The following is a 14,975-nucleotide window of genomic DNA, read 5'->3' as shown; positions in this document are numbered from 1 at the left end:
GAGGTTGCCGTAGCGATTAGGCTATTTTCTGCGGAGTTAATCACAGGCGAAAATGTTTAAGGGTAAACTCTGCGCGCAAAAGCAATTAAAATGTGAAACTACTGTCAATTTGCGCGTCCTGATTCGAATATAAGGTGTGCCTCGTTTAAAATCCAATTGTGCTGAAAAGCATATAGCTTTTCCAGCCCAACCACAGCCTTGTTTTTAAGGAATATATGGTGCGACCTAAAATAAAAAGAGCACTGATCGGAACTCAGAATGGCTGCACGAGTGTAAAAATCCGACGGTCTGAAAAGAGCGAATGCAACACATCGCTGCGATGTGTTGCGATTCCTCTGCCAGTCGGCTTTGCATTGTTTGAATCCACTTTAAGACAAAGACACGCCAATAATTGAAAGGAGTCCTTTTCAAAGGTCTTCCGAGGCCAATTTACCCGGTTGTTGCCTTAACAGCTGGCGGGTCGTGACGCACTTCCAGCTTAGGCACGTGGATTTTCTGCAAGCTTATTTCAAATCACCAAATCATATTTCGCGTATAAAAACGATATAGCGCTTCACTCAAAAACTTGACAAGGTTCTTTTGAAAGTGCAAGCAATTCCCACTTTAGGGGAACCATTCGCGTTCTTAAGCAACACTCCTAGACAAAATTTACTCCCCGGGAGCTAATTGGTCACCGCTGGCAGCATTTTCTTGAATTCTTGAACAAAGTAACTGCGGCAACATGGGTATTGCGTGGGAACTGCATTTAGTCCATGGATGTAAACGCACTAACGTCTCGGAGGAACGGAGCAATTTTCAATGCTTCTGCTGTGAATCTAACAATTTTTACGCGATAGCGTATAGTGTTCGTTCGGTTGAAAAGCTGTCGGCGTAGTAGTAGCCGACACCGCATGTCGTAAATAATCGGGGGCTGCGTATATAAATCGTATCGTGGTAATATATAGCCCTAGTGATTGATGATTGATTGGTATGTTATTGGCGATGACGAGTTAATTAAGTAATTGTAACTAATTGATAATTTAACAAAATTAAAAACAGAAAAAATTAAAAAAGGGAGTTCAAACGTGTCAAAATGCTCAGATTGAAAAGCCAAAGCTTGATGGTGCTAATTAAAAATATAGACTCTGTAATTGATCAAATAATTACTTGAAATGAGTGTTAAAAATGAGAACGGCGTTCAAAGGTGTCAAACTGCTCAGAATAGAAAGCCTAACCCACTACGCTATCGCTTCATACTCTAAAGGGAGCTCTGTTAAAATTGTTGCCTATTTTTAAACAGGTGCAAAATTGTATGCAAGGATTGAAAACTGTGTTAAGGTAGTTTAGGAATAATAAGAGCCTCCTAAGCTCTCTGTGCTGAGTTAAGCCAGGCTGTTTTAACAACAAGTGCTCCTAGAGATGCGGAAAACGCTTCGAAGAACCTTCGTGGTGCTAGTTTAGTTTCTTTGGCATAATTGTGCCATTTATACTCTATCGGCGAAAACAACGTTCCACAAAATCGTGCGGTCGAGAGACAAATGGTGCATGTCTTGCGGTCACGGCCTTCCCAAAAAATAAGAATAATTAAGACACTCCGTGGTTCGCTCTGAAGAGGACTATTCGTCCAATTTTTCCGCTCTGCAGTTAGAATTGCATGTGCTGTTCTAAAGCGTGATAACAAACCTTGATTCGCAGTTGTAAAATACTAGGCGGCAAGAACTCCTACGGTTCGTTCCTCTCTCTCTGCTGTGGAAATACCGCAGTTAGCGCTGCATTTCTTAATATTAGGCGTCCGAGAGTCACCAGCGGTGGTCAATGACAACGATTACATTCTTGTTTGAACTAAAGCATAAATATATTAACAACAACGCGATAGCCACACGCCAGAGTCTTGGCATTAACGCGACACTACCTTTTTTGTCACTGGGAAACGTGGATGTCGGAGGCTTGAAGTAACGCAACCGGTTCCTAATTCTGGAGCTGACGGGTAAATTCTCAGCTTGAAGAATGTTTTTTTTTTTTATCGTAGTCACTGCTTTAGACAAGACAAATGCTTGCGCACGTTGGGAAAATTTTCGAGAGACTGATGGTATTTTCCGCACATTTAGTAACCAGAAGGACAAATGGTTGCGGCAGTGTAGCTCGTTTGTAAAGTACTAGTGGCTCATCACCTTTCAGCCCTCTTTGGTTAAGAATATGAGCCACCAAACTTTTTTATTTGCGTGCTATTATTCGGTAGCTAAAAGGAGCCGCCATTGCACTAGCGGAAGAAAGAAAGTAAATGTGCTAGTAAATTCAATTGTAAGCCCTGATAGACAAGCTTTTCGTGGTTCTCTCAGGTGTAAGTAGCCATGACCTAAGCGTGTGAGAAGCAGACATGACACTAACTAATTTTTCAGTAACATGACGGTTAGTTAAATATTTTCTGCATGATTTGTAAAGAAGTAATTTTTTTGGCCTAGTACTTTGGTAATGCAAGGAATTTCTTCGGTGGAATAAATTGGAACAAAGTTTTATTCATTGTTTTCAAACTTCTTTCAAAAGAAGAACAGATGCTTCTGTACGCAAAACGTTGGTCTTTGTTCCTGCAAGATCGGGACAATTTACTATTCTCACCTTAATTATCAGATGCTCCTGCGCTCTTATAAAAAAGAAGCCTGAAATACTTGCAGAAGGCGTTACCATGTTCAATGTTTTGCGAGTGTTGACGTACAATGCCCTTGGGATGTTATTATGATTTAATTCTCTTTCTTTATGCGAGCAGTAATTGGTAATGTAAATTAAACGCAGTGTGTTATGTTTACTCATTTAATTAGTAATACAGTGTAATTTATTTGGACAGTAATTTTTCTATGACCATGACCAGCAATTCTAGTCCAAAGAATCTTTGAACGGCAAACCATTTTAGCGCAGTTTTTTATATGATGTAAGATTTCACTGTAACAATCAACATAACTGCAATCACCCGACGGCAGTCTTGAATTTTCTTTATTAACGTTTTAGCTATAGTCAAAAGCGTTCCTTATTGGTTTTCTACGGGAATCTTAACTGTTCGATGCGACCGATGGAAACATTTGGAAACCAATGAAAACCTATGAAAAAAAGAAAGATTTTGCTACATATCAGAAGAATGAACCATTGCCATCAGTAATACCGTAAAGGTATGTTACAATTTTGAAAATATTTTTCCGAATTGGTTGGACATGCTTCAATCAAAGTTTTGCCACTAAGGAGCTTCTATGTTCAAACATCGCACCCTTGATTTCCTGTAAAAGAAGGGTGTACAAACTTGGTCAAAAGTTCGAAAGCCACAGCGTTGAGCTACTGCGAAATAAACGTTGCTTCTCTGCAGTAAGCTTCTCTGCCGCAAGGTGAAACCTTCTGCTGGCATTTAAAGGTCCATTCGGTTTTTAGTACTACTGTAATGGCTCTCTTATGCGGCTAAAGCGAAATGTCTTTGGCCTTAAGACTTTTGTCCAAGACTGTACATTACAGCGGACATATTGCGAAACGGTGTGTCAATCACAGTACGTCTCTCCAGTTATTTCTGAATGTCTTGTTGTTTGGAGCATCATACAGGCAGCATGGTCTGGCTTCACTTTCATCGAAGGAATAGGATTAAAGGCGAACATGCCTGCTGGAGTGGCATTCCCGAATGTGTGGTCCTGAGGTGGCCTCAGAAGAGTAGTCTTCACAGTTCCACCACCAAGCTGCCAGGCAGGCCTGTTTCTCCATCCTTCATTGTTTTTCCATGAGCACCAACCGTCTTCAAAGTTGCACAAACCGTCTTGTTGGGCTGTGAATCCGTAATAGCAATGTGAAACGAATTACGCCACTGACATTGCCTCTAATGGCGAATGGGCGCGCGATCTCCAGCCATATCTCGGCGACAAGTGACACCCTTCATTCAAAATTCATGCAGCACGTGCCCCTAGCGGTATTTAGGAGTCACCAGAAATTTCGGTTATTATGCAGGAGTGGCTGTATTGCTGGCCCTTGTTCAGCCACGAAGCATATGCATACCACTTTAATATTCACGTTTTCTTTTTTTTAGATGTGCGACGTTCTAAAAGCAGCTGTCTCTGTCGAAACATTATGGACCTTGGCATAGATTCAGAACTTTGTAATAATTCAAGCAGACATGTTGGAAAATCAGTATCTCTTAATGCATGTAAATCATCTTTATCATGAGCCGAACACCGCTTTGCTTTTGTCGTTGCCAGAGCGCTAAAAGATTATTTCAGCCGCACAAAACTCGTTGCGATGGAAGGCCGTAAGAACATCAACTCGTGGTCGATCGATATCGTTGTTACCTCTTGCCTGGCTGAAACTTTTCACCTGCCTACTGACGTTGTGTTGTCAAGAAGTTGATTAACGAACAAAAAGGCACCGTCAAATCAGCCTGGATGCTGGAGTGCAAACCCATTTGAAGAAAAACACTAAAATAACAACGTTTAGACAAGGACACCCCGAAATGCTTTGAAAACTACAGCCAGAGCGGAAATGAATATGTACTAAATAACAAAAGTGAAAACACAACACGCAATCGCACTGCGTGAAAGTGATATGCTACTTTTAGTGGGCGTACAATTTTCACGGCACTTGAGGCATTTATTATTTTCTTTTATAAAAAATACCATTTCTACTATTGCGCGTGCTTCGAGAAAAGAAGATTCACTTGCCCTCTCAAACTTCAAGGTAGAACTCACAAATGTATAGGGAAATGTATTGCAGTATGCTTTTCAGCTGCCACATAGTTTTTAAGTCTTATATCTTAAAGCACTTCACTTGTATGAGTTGCTCGAGCGCTACATTAGCGCCCTGTACTGCTGTAGTTACAGAAACCCAGTACGAGCCAGTCGCGCGGTTTCATACTATAAGACAATCACGCCTAGAACTCTGAGCGCTTGCACATGTCATTCGATCTGACATTATTAATGTAAAACAGGAGATGACATTTGATTTTGCTCCTAAAGCTTGCGAGCTAACGCTTTTGTCACCGTCTACCGCGCTGTAAAGGTGCAGTATATTAACAAGAAACTTTTCTTCGGGGCTCACGTTCGTTCACTCAGTATTAACTTACTACCTCCTTAACCTATAATATCAATTCAAGAGCATAGACACTATGACACTAGGCCTTTCATTGTTTAGGTAATTGCATGTTGAAAAAGGCAATCGGGACCAAACTAGCCGGACTTTCTTACAGAAGCTTAAGAACGCATACTGTCTGACACAGGGAAGATTTAAGGACTCTTTATAACGACTCCCTACCTCTCTAGCAGTGCCTAGGCTACCTGGACATAATGCGAGATTTCGATTTGAAGATTGACTTCTCTACTGCTCGCATGAATGCGGTGTAGGAAACTCACCTCTGCTGCCCTTGCAGTCACCAAGCCGGATAGCGTCTATTGCACAGTAAGGCCAGTTATACTGCTTGGACACTAAGTTGCACCGGAACTCAATCTGGGGAAAAAAATTTGGTTTTTAGCGCACATAAAGTGCACTGCACCAGTCATTTCCGGTTATCCTGTTCACACAATGATACAGTTCACGAAAGGCACTGATGTTCTTGACCATAACTGTTTTTCTGAACTTCTTAGATATGATGGGCTATAAGGAAGAACGAAGTTTTGTGCTGCAGGAACTTGTGGCCACTTCCATCTTGGTAGTCTCGGAGACATTATTATTGAAAGAACACGTATTAAAATGAGCAAGTATCGCTTCCTACTTTTTTGCCCAAACCGAGCGTATACTTTAACAGATTTTATTGTAAGTAATGTGCGAACGAATAAAGTCGTGATTATGTTTAATCTTATATACTCAATGAAATCCATTATTAATTACCGAGAACGTTTATCTCGAATCAAAATGATCATTTCATGGCTTGTGGCACACCACGCCTGCATGCGCATCGTGTTGTTTTTGGTGGCATTCGTTACGCTATAAACTCACCTGGAAATCCTTTTCCACTTTAAACACAAGTTCCACCGGGGTCCAGTCACCTCTGATGAGCTCCTTTGCATTTCTCGCCCAGGCCAGAAAATACTGCGGGCCTTCAAAAAAAACATTTGCATTTTATTGCATCACTGAAGCTCGCTGGTGGAGAAATGTATACCGTGGAGACGCCTGGTGCGAGCCTCTCGACAAAGGCAGATAGAGAATAACTCAGTACTCCTACGCAGTATTCTGTAAGACGGAAATATCGGCGAGGATATAAATAAAAGCCCCCCCCCCCCCCTCCCCAGCTGCCTGCTCTTTTTTAATCTCTACCCTTATCCCTTCCTTCACTTACCGGTTCAGGTGTCCGCTCAATGAATGCAAGACGTACTGCTGTCACGTCTTTCTCACAAACTACTTACAACCGCTGTGTATTCTCTCACTCAGCGTCCAAAGAACGTTTCGAAGTGTTTTGCGGCGTTTTAAGATCCAGTTTTCCACCTGATGTCTACTAATAAACATTTGTAAGACAGGCACTGAGCGGCGAAGCTGTCGTTGGAGAAAAAAAAACTTACAAGACTTATCTGTTCTTCTGGTATTAGGTAAGTGTGTGTCTGCGGATTTGCTTTGGTTCTAGAAGCAGTTGGGTGTTGTTCAGAATGTAGGGGAGCCATGTTTTATGCCCTTTATAATGCTGCCATCTGTCGCGCTTATTGGACATACTGAACGCCAAGTTCTCGCTCTGCACGACAAATGGCATCGGATCAGTGGCGCAACGAAGCAATGGCGATCCGTGTGTAGCAGCAAGAAAATTGCACGAGCTCAGCCGCCAAGAAGGTGGAAGCCATGGAAGAATACTCGTCTGAATTCAAAGCAGCAGACGTGTGGACCTTTATTGTTCATGTAGCCGACGCGGTGGCTCAGTGGTTATGGCGCTCGGCTGCTGACACAAAAAAGTGGGTTCGAACCCGTCCGCGGAGGTCTAATTTCGACGCAGGCGAAATTCTAGAGCCCTGTGTACTGTGCGAGCTTAATGCTCTTTAAAGCGCACCAGGTGGTCAAAATTTCTGCAGCCCTTAATACGGCGTCCCTCATAGCCTGAGTCGCTTTGGTACGTTAAAACAACCATAAACTCTTATTGGTCATAGTTGATGAATAGGTGAGGAAAGCTTTGAAGGCTCGAGCCCAGCATTTTGGCACGTATGAATGGCGCCCACAGTTTTCATCTGGTTTATGCGCTTAATATATTTATTTATTTCATGCATTTGTGCTAATAAATTCAAACATTCTTATACCTAAAGCATGGAACGAGGCTTTTTTAGTGCGAAAACATTTATAGCTGCACTCCCCGGGTTTGAGCGCTGGACGTGCGTGCGTGCGTGCGTGCGTGTGTGTGTGTGTGTGTGTGTGTGTGTGTGTGTGTGTGTCTGTGTGTGTGTGTGTGTGTGTGTGTGTGTGTGTGTGTGTGTGTGTGTGTGTGTGTGTGTGTGTGTGTGTGTGTGTGTGTGTGTGTGTGTGTGTGTGTGTGTGTGTGTGTGTGTGTGTGTGTGTGTGTGTATGTGCGCGTGCGCGTGCGCGTGCGCGTGTGCGGGCGCGTGCGTGCGTGCGTGCGCGTCATCTCGGAGCAGCAAGTGTAACTGGCTCACTGGGTCAATGGACACTTAAGTCGCGCTTTGAGTAGGCGCTAGCGTAAACCTAAAAATTGAGGCAGTTATGCACATTTCTTTTTCTCAAAGTCAGCAGAAAGTTTACGCTCCTTTTATTTTGGGGAAGTTAAAGGGGCATAACTGGCCCCCTGGGTCAGTGTACACCCTAATGGTGCTCTGAGGTGCGTGGCAGTGGTGCCCACTTGCCAAACAGTGCTTTCGCAAAATTTTTGCCGCATAGCAATGTTTAAAAGCCAGTAATTTTTCTCTCGATATTTCCAGAAGTGTGCATCATTACGAGAGGTGCGTATAAAAATACTATTAGAATTGATGGACCTGTATTTGAACGTGCCTTTAAATAATAAATTCGATAGTGCTGGGCTGCCCTAAATAATAGAAAAATAAAAGCACTAGCCTGCAGCGCCAATAGCATAACTGGCTTTCGCCTATATCGAATGTAAATGAACATATCCAAGCGAGTTCGGCGAAATTCGAAGGTCATGGCATTGGATCCTACCGCCGGCATGTGATTGTTTTTTCTTTTGTTTTTATTTAACTCCCATTGATGAAAAACTTCAAGTTAAAAAAAAGTGATACCCTGTGCTCCTTTGTTTCGGTGACTGTTGGCTTCCTTCATATGTATGTCATAACGAGTACCTCTTTCCATTCCCTTGTCTGTTGAAGAGTTTAAAGACGGCCTCGAATCTGGCAGTCTTGATGCCACAGGTAGCATAAGAGGGTTCTCGTACAGCTTCTGCTCTCACCGTTCCACCAACTTCCTACATGACACTTGCGGTAATGCACAACGTACTACGTCCGCCGCTGTGAACGAGGGTGGCGCTGGTGAACACTCTCAAGAATCGGTTACACTAAGCATATCCCCAAAAGCAGAGGATTGCACAGCCATCGCCGACACTCAGTTGGTAGAGCACCGGATGCGAAATTCGGAGCCCGTGGGTTCGGATCCCACCCGCGGCTTATGTTTTTTCTTCTGTTCCTAATTATATTCCACGGATGAAACACTACAATATAAAAAAGTAATCCCCTCTACGAGGGATATTGAATATGGACATCACTGAGATGAGAGTGCCTTTACAGGCCGCCATAAAGGGCGAGGACTCGCTCTTTACCCGAATATGTGGCTCCCTGCCTCCAAGCGTACTTCCATACCACGGTATGTTTGTCGTGTTTTCCGACCTTCCGGGACAGTGGTGCCCTCTTCCCAAGCCAGGTGCGCCATAACCGACATTTCTCAACTACTAACGTTCCTTCCTTTCACCAGAATAGACGGTTGCTGGGGCCTAGTCTAAAGTACTAGTCGCGGTGGTGAACTATCGTAGTATTGTCATCCGCCTGTGAAAGTGTGCAACTCCCTTTGATCTCATAGAGATTTGAATTCAATTGAAATAAATTTATAGAAACTTGCGCAAATGTTATTGCACAGATGAACAGGGCTAAAGGTGAGCACGAACCCCCTTGACTGCCCTCAGGCCCCATGCATTCACACAGCCACAGTTTGGACACGATACGTGTGCGACAGAAAACGCACAGCGCAAAAATATTACACGAACACAAAGATTTCTCATACAGCCATAAAGATCTCTATGAACCCGATAGTCTAACTACCAATCAAGCTAATTAAAGTGAGATTAACGAAAATAATGTTCACTTCACAAAGCGATATAAAAGATATTCTAAACAAAGTAGTCAGACAGGTTATTTCCTCCTTCCTCTATTTAGTTTTCCTCTCCTCCCGATTCAGCCAGACCACACCAAACATTCCAATTACACAGTGCCTAATTTATTTACATCTATTCACCACTGAGGTAAATACTACTAAAAAAAAGTGGACAACCCTAAGCAATAAAAGCAAATATACTACACTGCTGTGCCTGAATGCAAACACAGGGTGTTTTACGCGTGATTCAAGGAAAGAATCTTCGCCTGTTTTCGGAAAGAATGCAAAGAGAACTGTTTTTGATGACATCGATCAGATCATCATAAAAGTTCAACAGTTTACGAACTAGCCAATTGAGCGACTGCGTTTCATTGTTAGTCCCATATATATTTTCAACGAAACTGAGTTTCCTAGAATAGTAGTGCAGCTTATGTTTTGTATATTTGAAAATAATAGTAGTAGGGGGGTGGGGGGGCTTTAAAGCCTCAAAATGCAGTCTCGGACAATCGCAGCTTATTCAATGACTCAATGTCCAAGATTAGATTCTCCCTAAAATAAAATGATGTTGAGTCACGTCCTGATAGGAATTCTATAACGTGCAAAGACTTTTTCGATAGTAAATGGACTTTTCAAGTTTTACCTAGTTGTGGTGCCCCATACAAGCAAGCAGTAATGTTGCCGCGAAGTAAAGGCACAGAAATGCATTTGATGTCATAATTAACGAGAGAATTAGAACGAAACCTACGAAGGAAAACAATTTATTGAGAAATATTACATTCAATAAACAAGATCAATAGAGGTTATTGTTATTCTGAAACTGAACGCCTTAAATTGTAATTCCTGAAACCCGTTCTAGTGGTCGCAATTGAAAGGTCACTTCATTACTAATATGAACTGGTCTTAAAAGGGTTGAAAACGATGTACTTCGTTTTGTCAACATTTAACGAAAGTTCATTGGCAATTCTCAATCAGACAAAATGTCAGCCATAAATTTACAAGCATAATTATTTATCTTAAATTTCTCAAGATAAAAAGATAAGATGTACTTGTATCCTCAGCATAAAAGATAACACAACGTGTTGGCGAGGTAGATACGATATAATTACTGTACAGACGAAACCGAGTAGGTCCTAGGATCTACCTTTAACGAGCACTGAATTTGGTGCGCTATCAGGCCCGCTCGCAGTTCTTTTTTTATATTCTCCCCACCAGTAGCCCTCCACCTACATAGTTTAGATGGCCCTTTACCACATTACGGCATAGAACAAGGTGATGTAGAGCTTGAGCTATCAGACAATACTTGGTGTTCTCATCCGCCGTTCCCGCATTTCGACAGCTCTTAACCCTCCAAATGTTTAATCGCTGCGGCCTTGTTCATCGATAACACAGCACTCATTATTGAATGGTTAATAAAAGATGCCGGAAGCATACACTTTACACACGAAGTTTGCATATCACCAAAATGAGGCACGCAATCGTATTTTCCTAATACTCCTTTCCGTGTACACAAAAGGAGATTTACGACGGAAATTCTTCATGCGCCGACCAATCGTTCTAAAAAATGACGTTAGGTCCCGCTACAAAAGCCTGGTTCTCAATGAAAGAAAGATTGAAGGTAGGTTATATATGTTTAGAAATATGACGTAAGCATATCAATGTTTGCACAGATGCGCTCCAAGCAAATGCAACCCGGCCGGAAAAAAACGCGAATTGAAGTTTCAGACATCAGCAGAATTCTCGAGTTCTGTCGGTCGAACACCTGTTTCACGTTCCTGGAATTTCTATCCCCGCTGCGAAATTGACAACGATGTGACTGAAGTCCCGCGCTCACTCAAGCTTCTCGACAAGCTCCAAAGTCTTCCTTCGTTAGGAGGACGACTGCTTCTGCATAATCAAGAAGTCGGCTTTGAGAGTATTCATTTTGCACCTCAACAGCATAGAACTTTCCATGCAGTTTGCTATGGAATAGAAAGCAGACGGTCGTCAGGCCTTTTTGAACAATCTGGTGAAACGCGATGACCCTGGAATGTTACTCAGTGTATTCCGGAAGGACACGCAAACTGTCATATAGCTCGACTTCAGTTCCGTACACAGGGCCTATCAGAAGAAGTCCGCCGTCGCCTTACTTGTCCGCTTGCGGAAAACCTTTGCTCTATGCCGGAATAGAAAGCGACGGATCTGGATACCTGTCGCCGTGACCTGATGTCTTCGGGCTACCCCAGTTTCTTTACACGGATCGACGAGAATCGCCTAGTCAACCGCCCCCACAGCAGCCTCAGCGAGAGAAGAAGAAAATAATTTCAATACCCTACGTCCCCGGAGTAACCGAAATGTTATCCCGCATATTACGGTCTTACGAAGTCGACGTCGCACATGCACCCACGCGGAAGCTCTGACACTCGATGGTTACAGTGAAAGACAAGGTAATGAAGAAGAAGTTCCCGGGCATTGTGTGCAGGATTTCTTGCGTTGATTGTGAGCATGTCTGGAATGGTAAAACAGACGATTTCCAGGAAAAGATAGCAGCAGCAGCACCACAGTGATGACAAGAACAAGCGCGTGGGAACGAACGCACTGGCTGATCATGCTTTCTCCGAGGGCCACGACCTCGACAGAGATGGGTGCAAGATAATTGGAAACGAAAAGAACAAGACGACAAGGCTTTACCCGGAACTATTTCATATTCAGACGAAGGAACACACGCTTAATCGCAACGAAGGCCATCCATCCGGGAATACTCCCGCTGGTTACGTAATTTCTTGAAACATATATAACCTACCTTCACTTCCTTTCTTTCAACAGGATAGATAAGCGGGCGAGTTGGTGATACATAATGCATTGTGAACAAGGCCTCCGTAGCGGAGCTGAAACGCCTTTTTTTAGAACGACTGGTCGGAGCATGAAGAATTTCCGCCACGAATATACCCGACCAGACAGGTTTTCGTCAAACCGTAGATTTCATTTCAAAGGAGATTTACCCATCACTTTCTTTCGTACGCTCTGCTGCCTACATGTGAGGTTGTAAGTTGGGACGCTAATGGCTATGAAAAAAAGAATCAGAATAATAATAGCCTTTGAGCAGCAGTTAAGTTAATTGCACATTTTAATTGCCACAGCTACACCACACAACCACAGTACACCACGGTACATGCCTCTAAAGTACCCTTCTAAGGTAACACCGTATTCACTAGACGCGCCTTTGTTGACTCCATACCATCGAGCTGGCGTGGCGGAGTGGTCAGCATGCTCGTCTCGCACCTCCGAGGGCCTCGTTCGATTCCCCAACTCCACAATTTCCTACTAGGTTTTATTTATTAATGATTCTGGGATTTTCCGCTCTTGGCCAACCACGACGACGACGACAACAGGCTTTTCTGCGACACGGGGCTCTTAACGCTACCGCATGAAAACGAAGGTCAACGCCAGGCCAACTGCGCATTAAGCTAGGTGTCGTTCGAACTCGCGGTGTTCTCATTTCTTCGAGGTGAGAGACCAGGAATTTCATATCCTGTGTTTAAGTTTACCGAAAATGCGGCTTTTTATCCTTTTGGGATTCGCAAAGTGTCTTCCTTTGTTATACGTTCTCATCAGATATTCAATACGCGTTTCTGGCCTTCCTCGGTACGTGTGCTTGCCGGCGCTGGCACGTACTTATAGTGTTTGAGTTTCTTATCTTAGCATGTGAAAGTTTCTTGCGTGTTTGGTGGCCTCCGTGTGTGCATTACGTGCGTGGGCTTGTGGCTATGATGGCGTCATCGTTTTTTTTATTACCCCTGACAGGCTTTTCCTACGCAAAAAAAAAACAAGTGCATGAATGATTGTTTAGGCGCCTATTTGGTCGCAATAATCGCAATACTTATACCTGACAAAACACGACATAACAGTACGCATGCATTCGTGCAGTGGATTACTCCAGGGGTAGTACGAAATATACCACAACTTTTATAAAATGCACAGAGGTTAAGTGTGACAGTCACCTTTTACAGCCGCGCTTATCACGGGAACGCCTTCGGGTGCCTGTACCAAGCGCGAAAGATAATACTGAAACTGCAAGCACTGGACGTCTGTTCGGCCGGACAGCATTGGCGATGAGAGAGCAGCACTCGTAGAGCGATTTCCCTTCGCCCGAAAGTACACAAGGCCACCTGCGAGAAAAATTTAAGACGCCACATTTTAGAAACTGAGCGCCTATTAAGCTGTATATTGTAGGCTGTATGTTAGAGTACTTTGTGGGATGTAAGGAAACACCTTCCAAAGTCAGGATACTGCTCATTGCGATGTGAGCCGTTCGAAAGACTGTACCATTAAATGCCGTCGCCTGCGCATTTTGCTTCTAGACATCTTGGTTGCTTTCTTCTTTAGTTTCTTGAAAACATAGAGGAATATCATCGGTAGGCACTAAAAACTTCGTCAGGGAAATTTTATGCGGTCCCTGACCGTCACTTCGAAGAAAGCACGTTAGTAATGACAAGCCGCGGATTATGAAATAAAAATAATTATGGTAAAATATTATGCCCAATAAACAGAGTATGATTTACACAGCATTGGTAACAAATGTGGAGAATAAGGTGCTGAGAACAATCTACACTAAAGTTTTTTGATGCTTGTCAAATGAAAGGCTGTGAGTACAATAGATGAAACTAAAAACGCTAAAGTTTCGAATTCATTCAGCATACGCAGCATATATATGCGCAAATGTAACGTACAAGGCACATAGGATAAAAGTAAACCGTGGCAAGGAATTTCAAGCGTATTGCAATAAACATGACATAAGAAGAGATTCCGTATGCTTTCATTTGTACAACTGCGAACGGAAAAAAGCTTTGGGAACGAACTTTTCCATTAGACGCGGTGATATATCTAAAGGATTTGCAAAATTTTTAGAGTTGTACGTGTTCGTGGAACATGTTAGATCATGTGGTTAGTGCATAAACCAAGATGAAGCAGGCCAGCGTATCTTCGCCTTAAAAACTGTGCACCGCTCACTATGGTATGTCTCCATTCCTGTGAAGTAAGTGGCTTGCTGCGAACAGTGTGTTCATATTCTGGCATAAGTGTGACAGCGCAGGTAAGTGGTGATGAAAAATATTTGTTGGTCTGGGTGTGGGAGACTTCTGTCTGGGAGCGGAGCTCTTAGTGAGGGCCCCAACGGCCTTTGTGGACGCCGCAGCCCGGGCGACTGGCTGGCGCAGATCGACCAGGTCGAGCGACCGCAGGGCACGCTACCAACCGGCTACATTCGAAATGGGCAGCATGGCAGGCCCAGACGGCGTCTTATATAGTTGCGTGTTCACTACATAGTGGGAAATTGGCGCGGTAGCGGGTAGGGTAAAGGCGGTGGCAGCGCGTGAGGTCAGACTAGGTAAGTTTACATTGAGAAATGAGCTCCTCGCGGCGGAGACGAGGATGATCAAGAGTAATGCATTCAAACATGCACATCTCCGCTGAGAAAAAAACCCGGAAACAACCCGGCTTATGGCATTAACCAAGGAAGCACATATTGGTGGGAAAGTCGACTTGACAGTATTGCTAAAAGGTGCCTTAAAAATAGACGGCAGACGGAGCAGACACGAGACACACACGTCGGCCCACTAAAAACTGATAGCATACTCTTGACGCACAAAGTAAATAAATGCGGCCAAGTGATAATCTCTGTGGGATGTTAAACAAGTGAAAAATTTTGTGCAAGAAGTGTATTCCGTTCTTCTCTAGTGTAGTTCTACATACGTTGGATA

At 43.4% G+C, this 14,975-nt stretch overlaps 1 protein-coding gene across 1 annotated transcript in view; it reads right to left on the bottom strand.

Moving 5' to 3' along the window:
- The window catches only part of LOC144129734 (MAM and LDL-receptor class A domain-containing protein 1-like), a 208,783-nt gene that overhangs the window by 161,815 nt on the left and 31,993 nt on the right, over positions 1 to 14,975 (bottom strand). The window contains exons 6-9 of the mRNA XM_077663820.1: positions 13,218 to 13,385; positions 5,932 to 6,032; positions 5,349 to 5,442; positions 3,614 to 3,775 (exon numbers count right to left, since the gene is read on the bottom strand). Of these exons, the coding sequence (XP_077519946.1) occupies positions 3,614 to 3,775; positions 5,349 to 5,442; positions 5,932 to 6,032; positions 13,218 to 13,385 (525 nt within the window). The remainder of the gene's footprint in view (positions 1 to 3,613; positions 3,776 to 5,348; positions 5,443 to 5,931; positions 6,033 to 13,217; positions 13,386 to 14,975) is intronic.

Source organism: Amblyomma americanum, chromosome 4 (assembly GCF_052857255.1).
Source record: "Amblyomma americanum isolate KBUSLIRL-KWMA chromosome 4, ASM5285725v1, whole genome shotgun sequence".
In the NCBI taxonomy this organism is placed as follows: Eukaryota; Metazoa; Arthropoda; class Arachnida; order Ixodida; family Ixodidae; genus Amblyomma; species Amblyomma americanum.
Note: the sequence above shows the minus strand (reverse complement) of the source record. Positions and strands in the feature narration are given on the sequence as shown.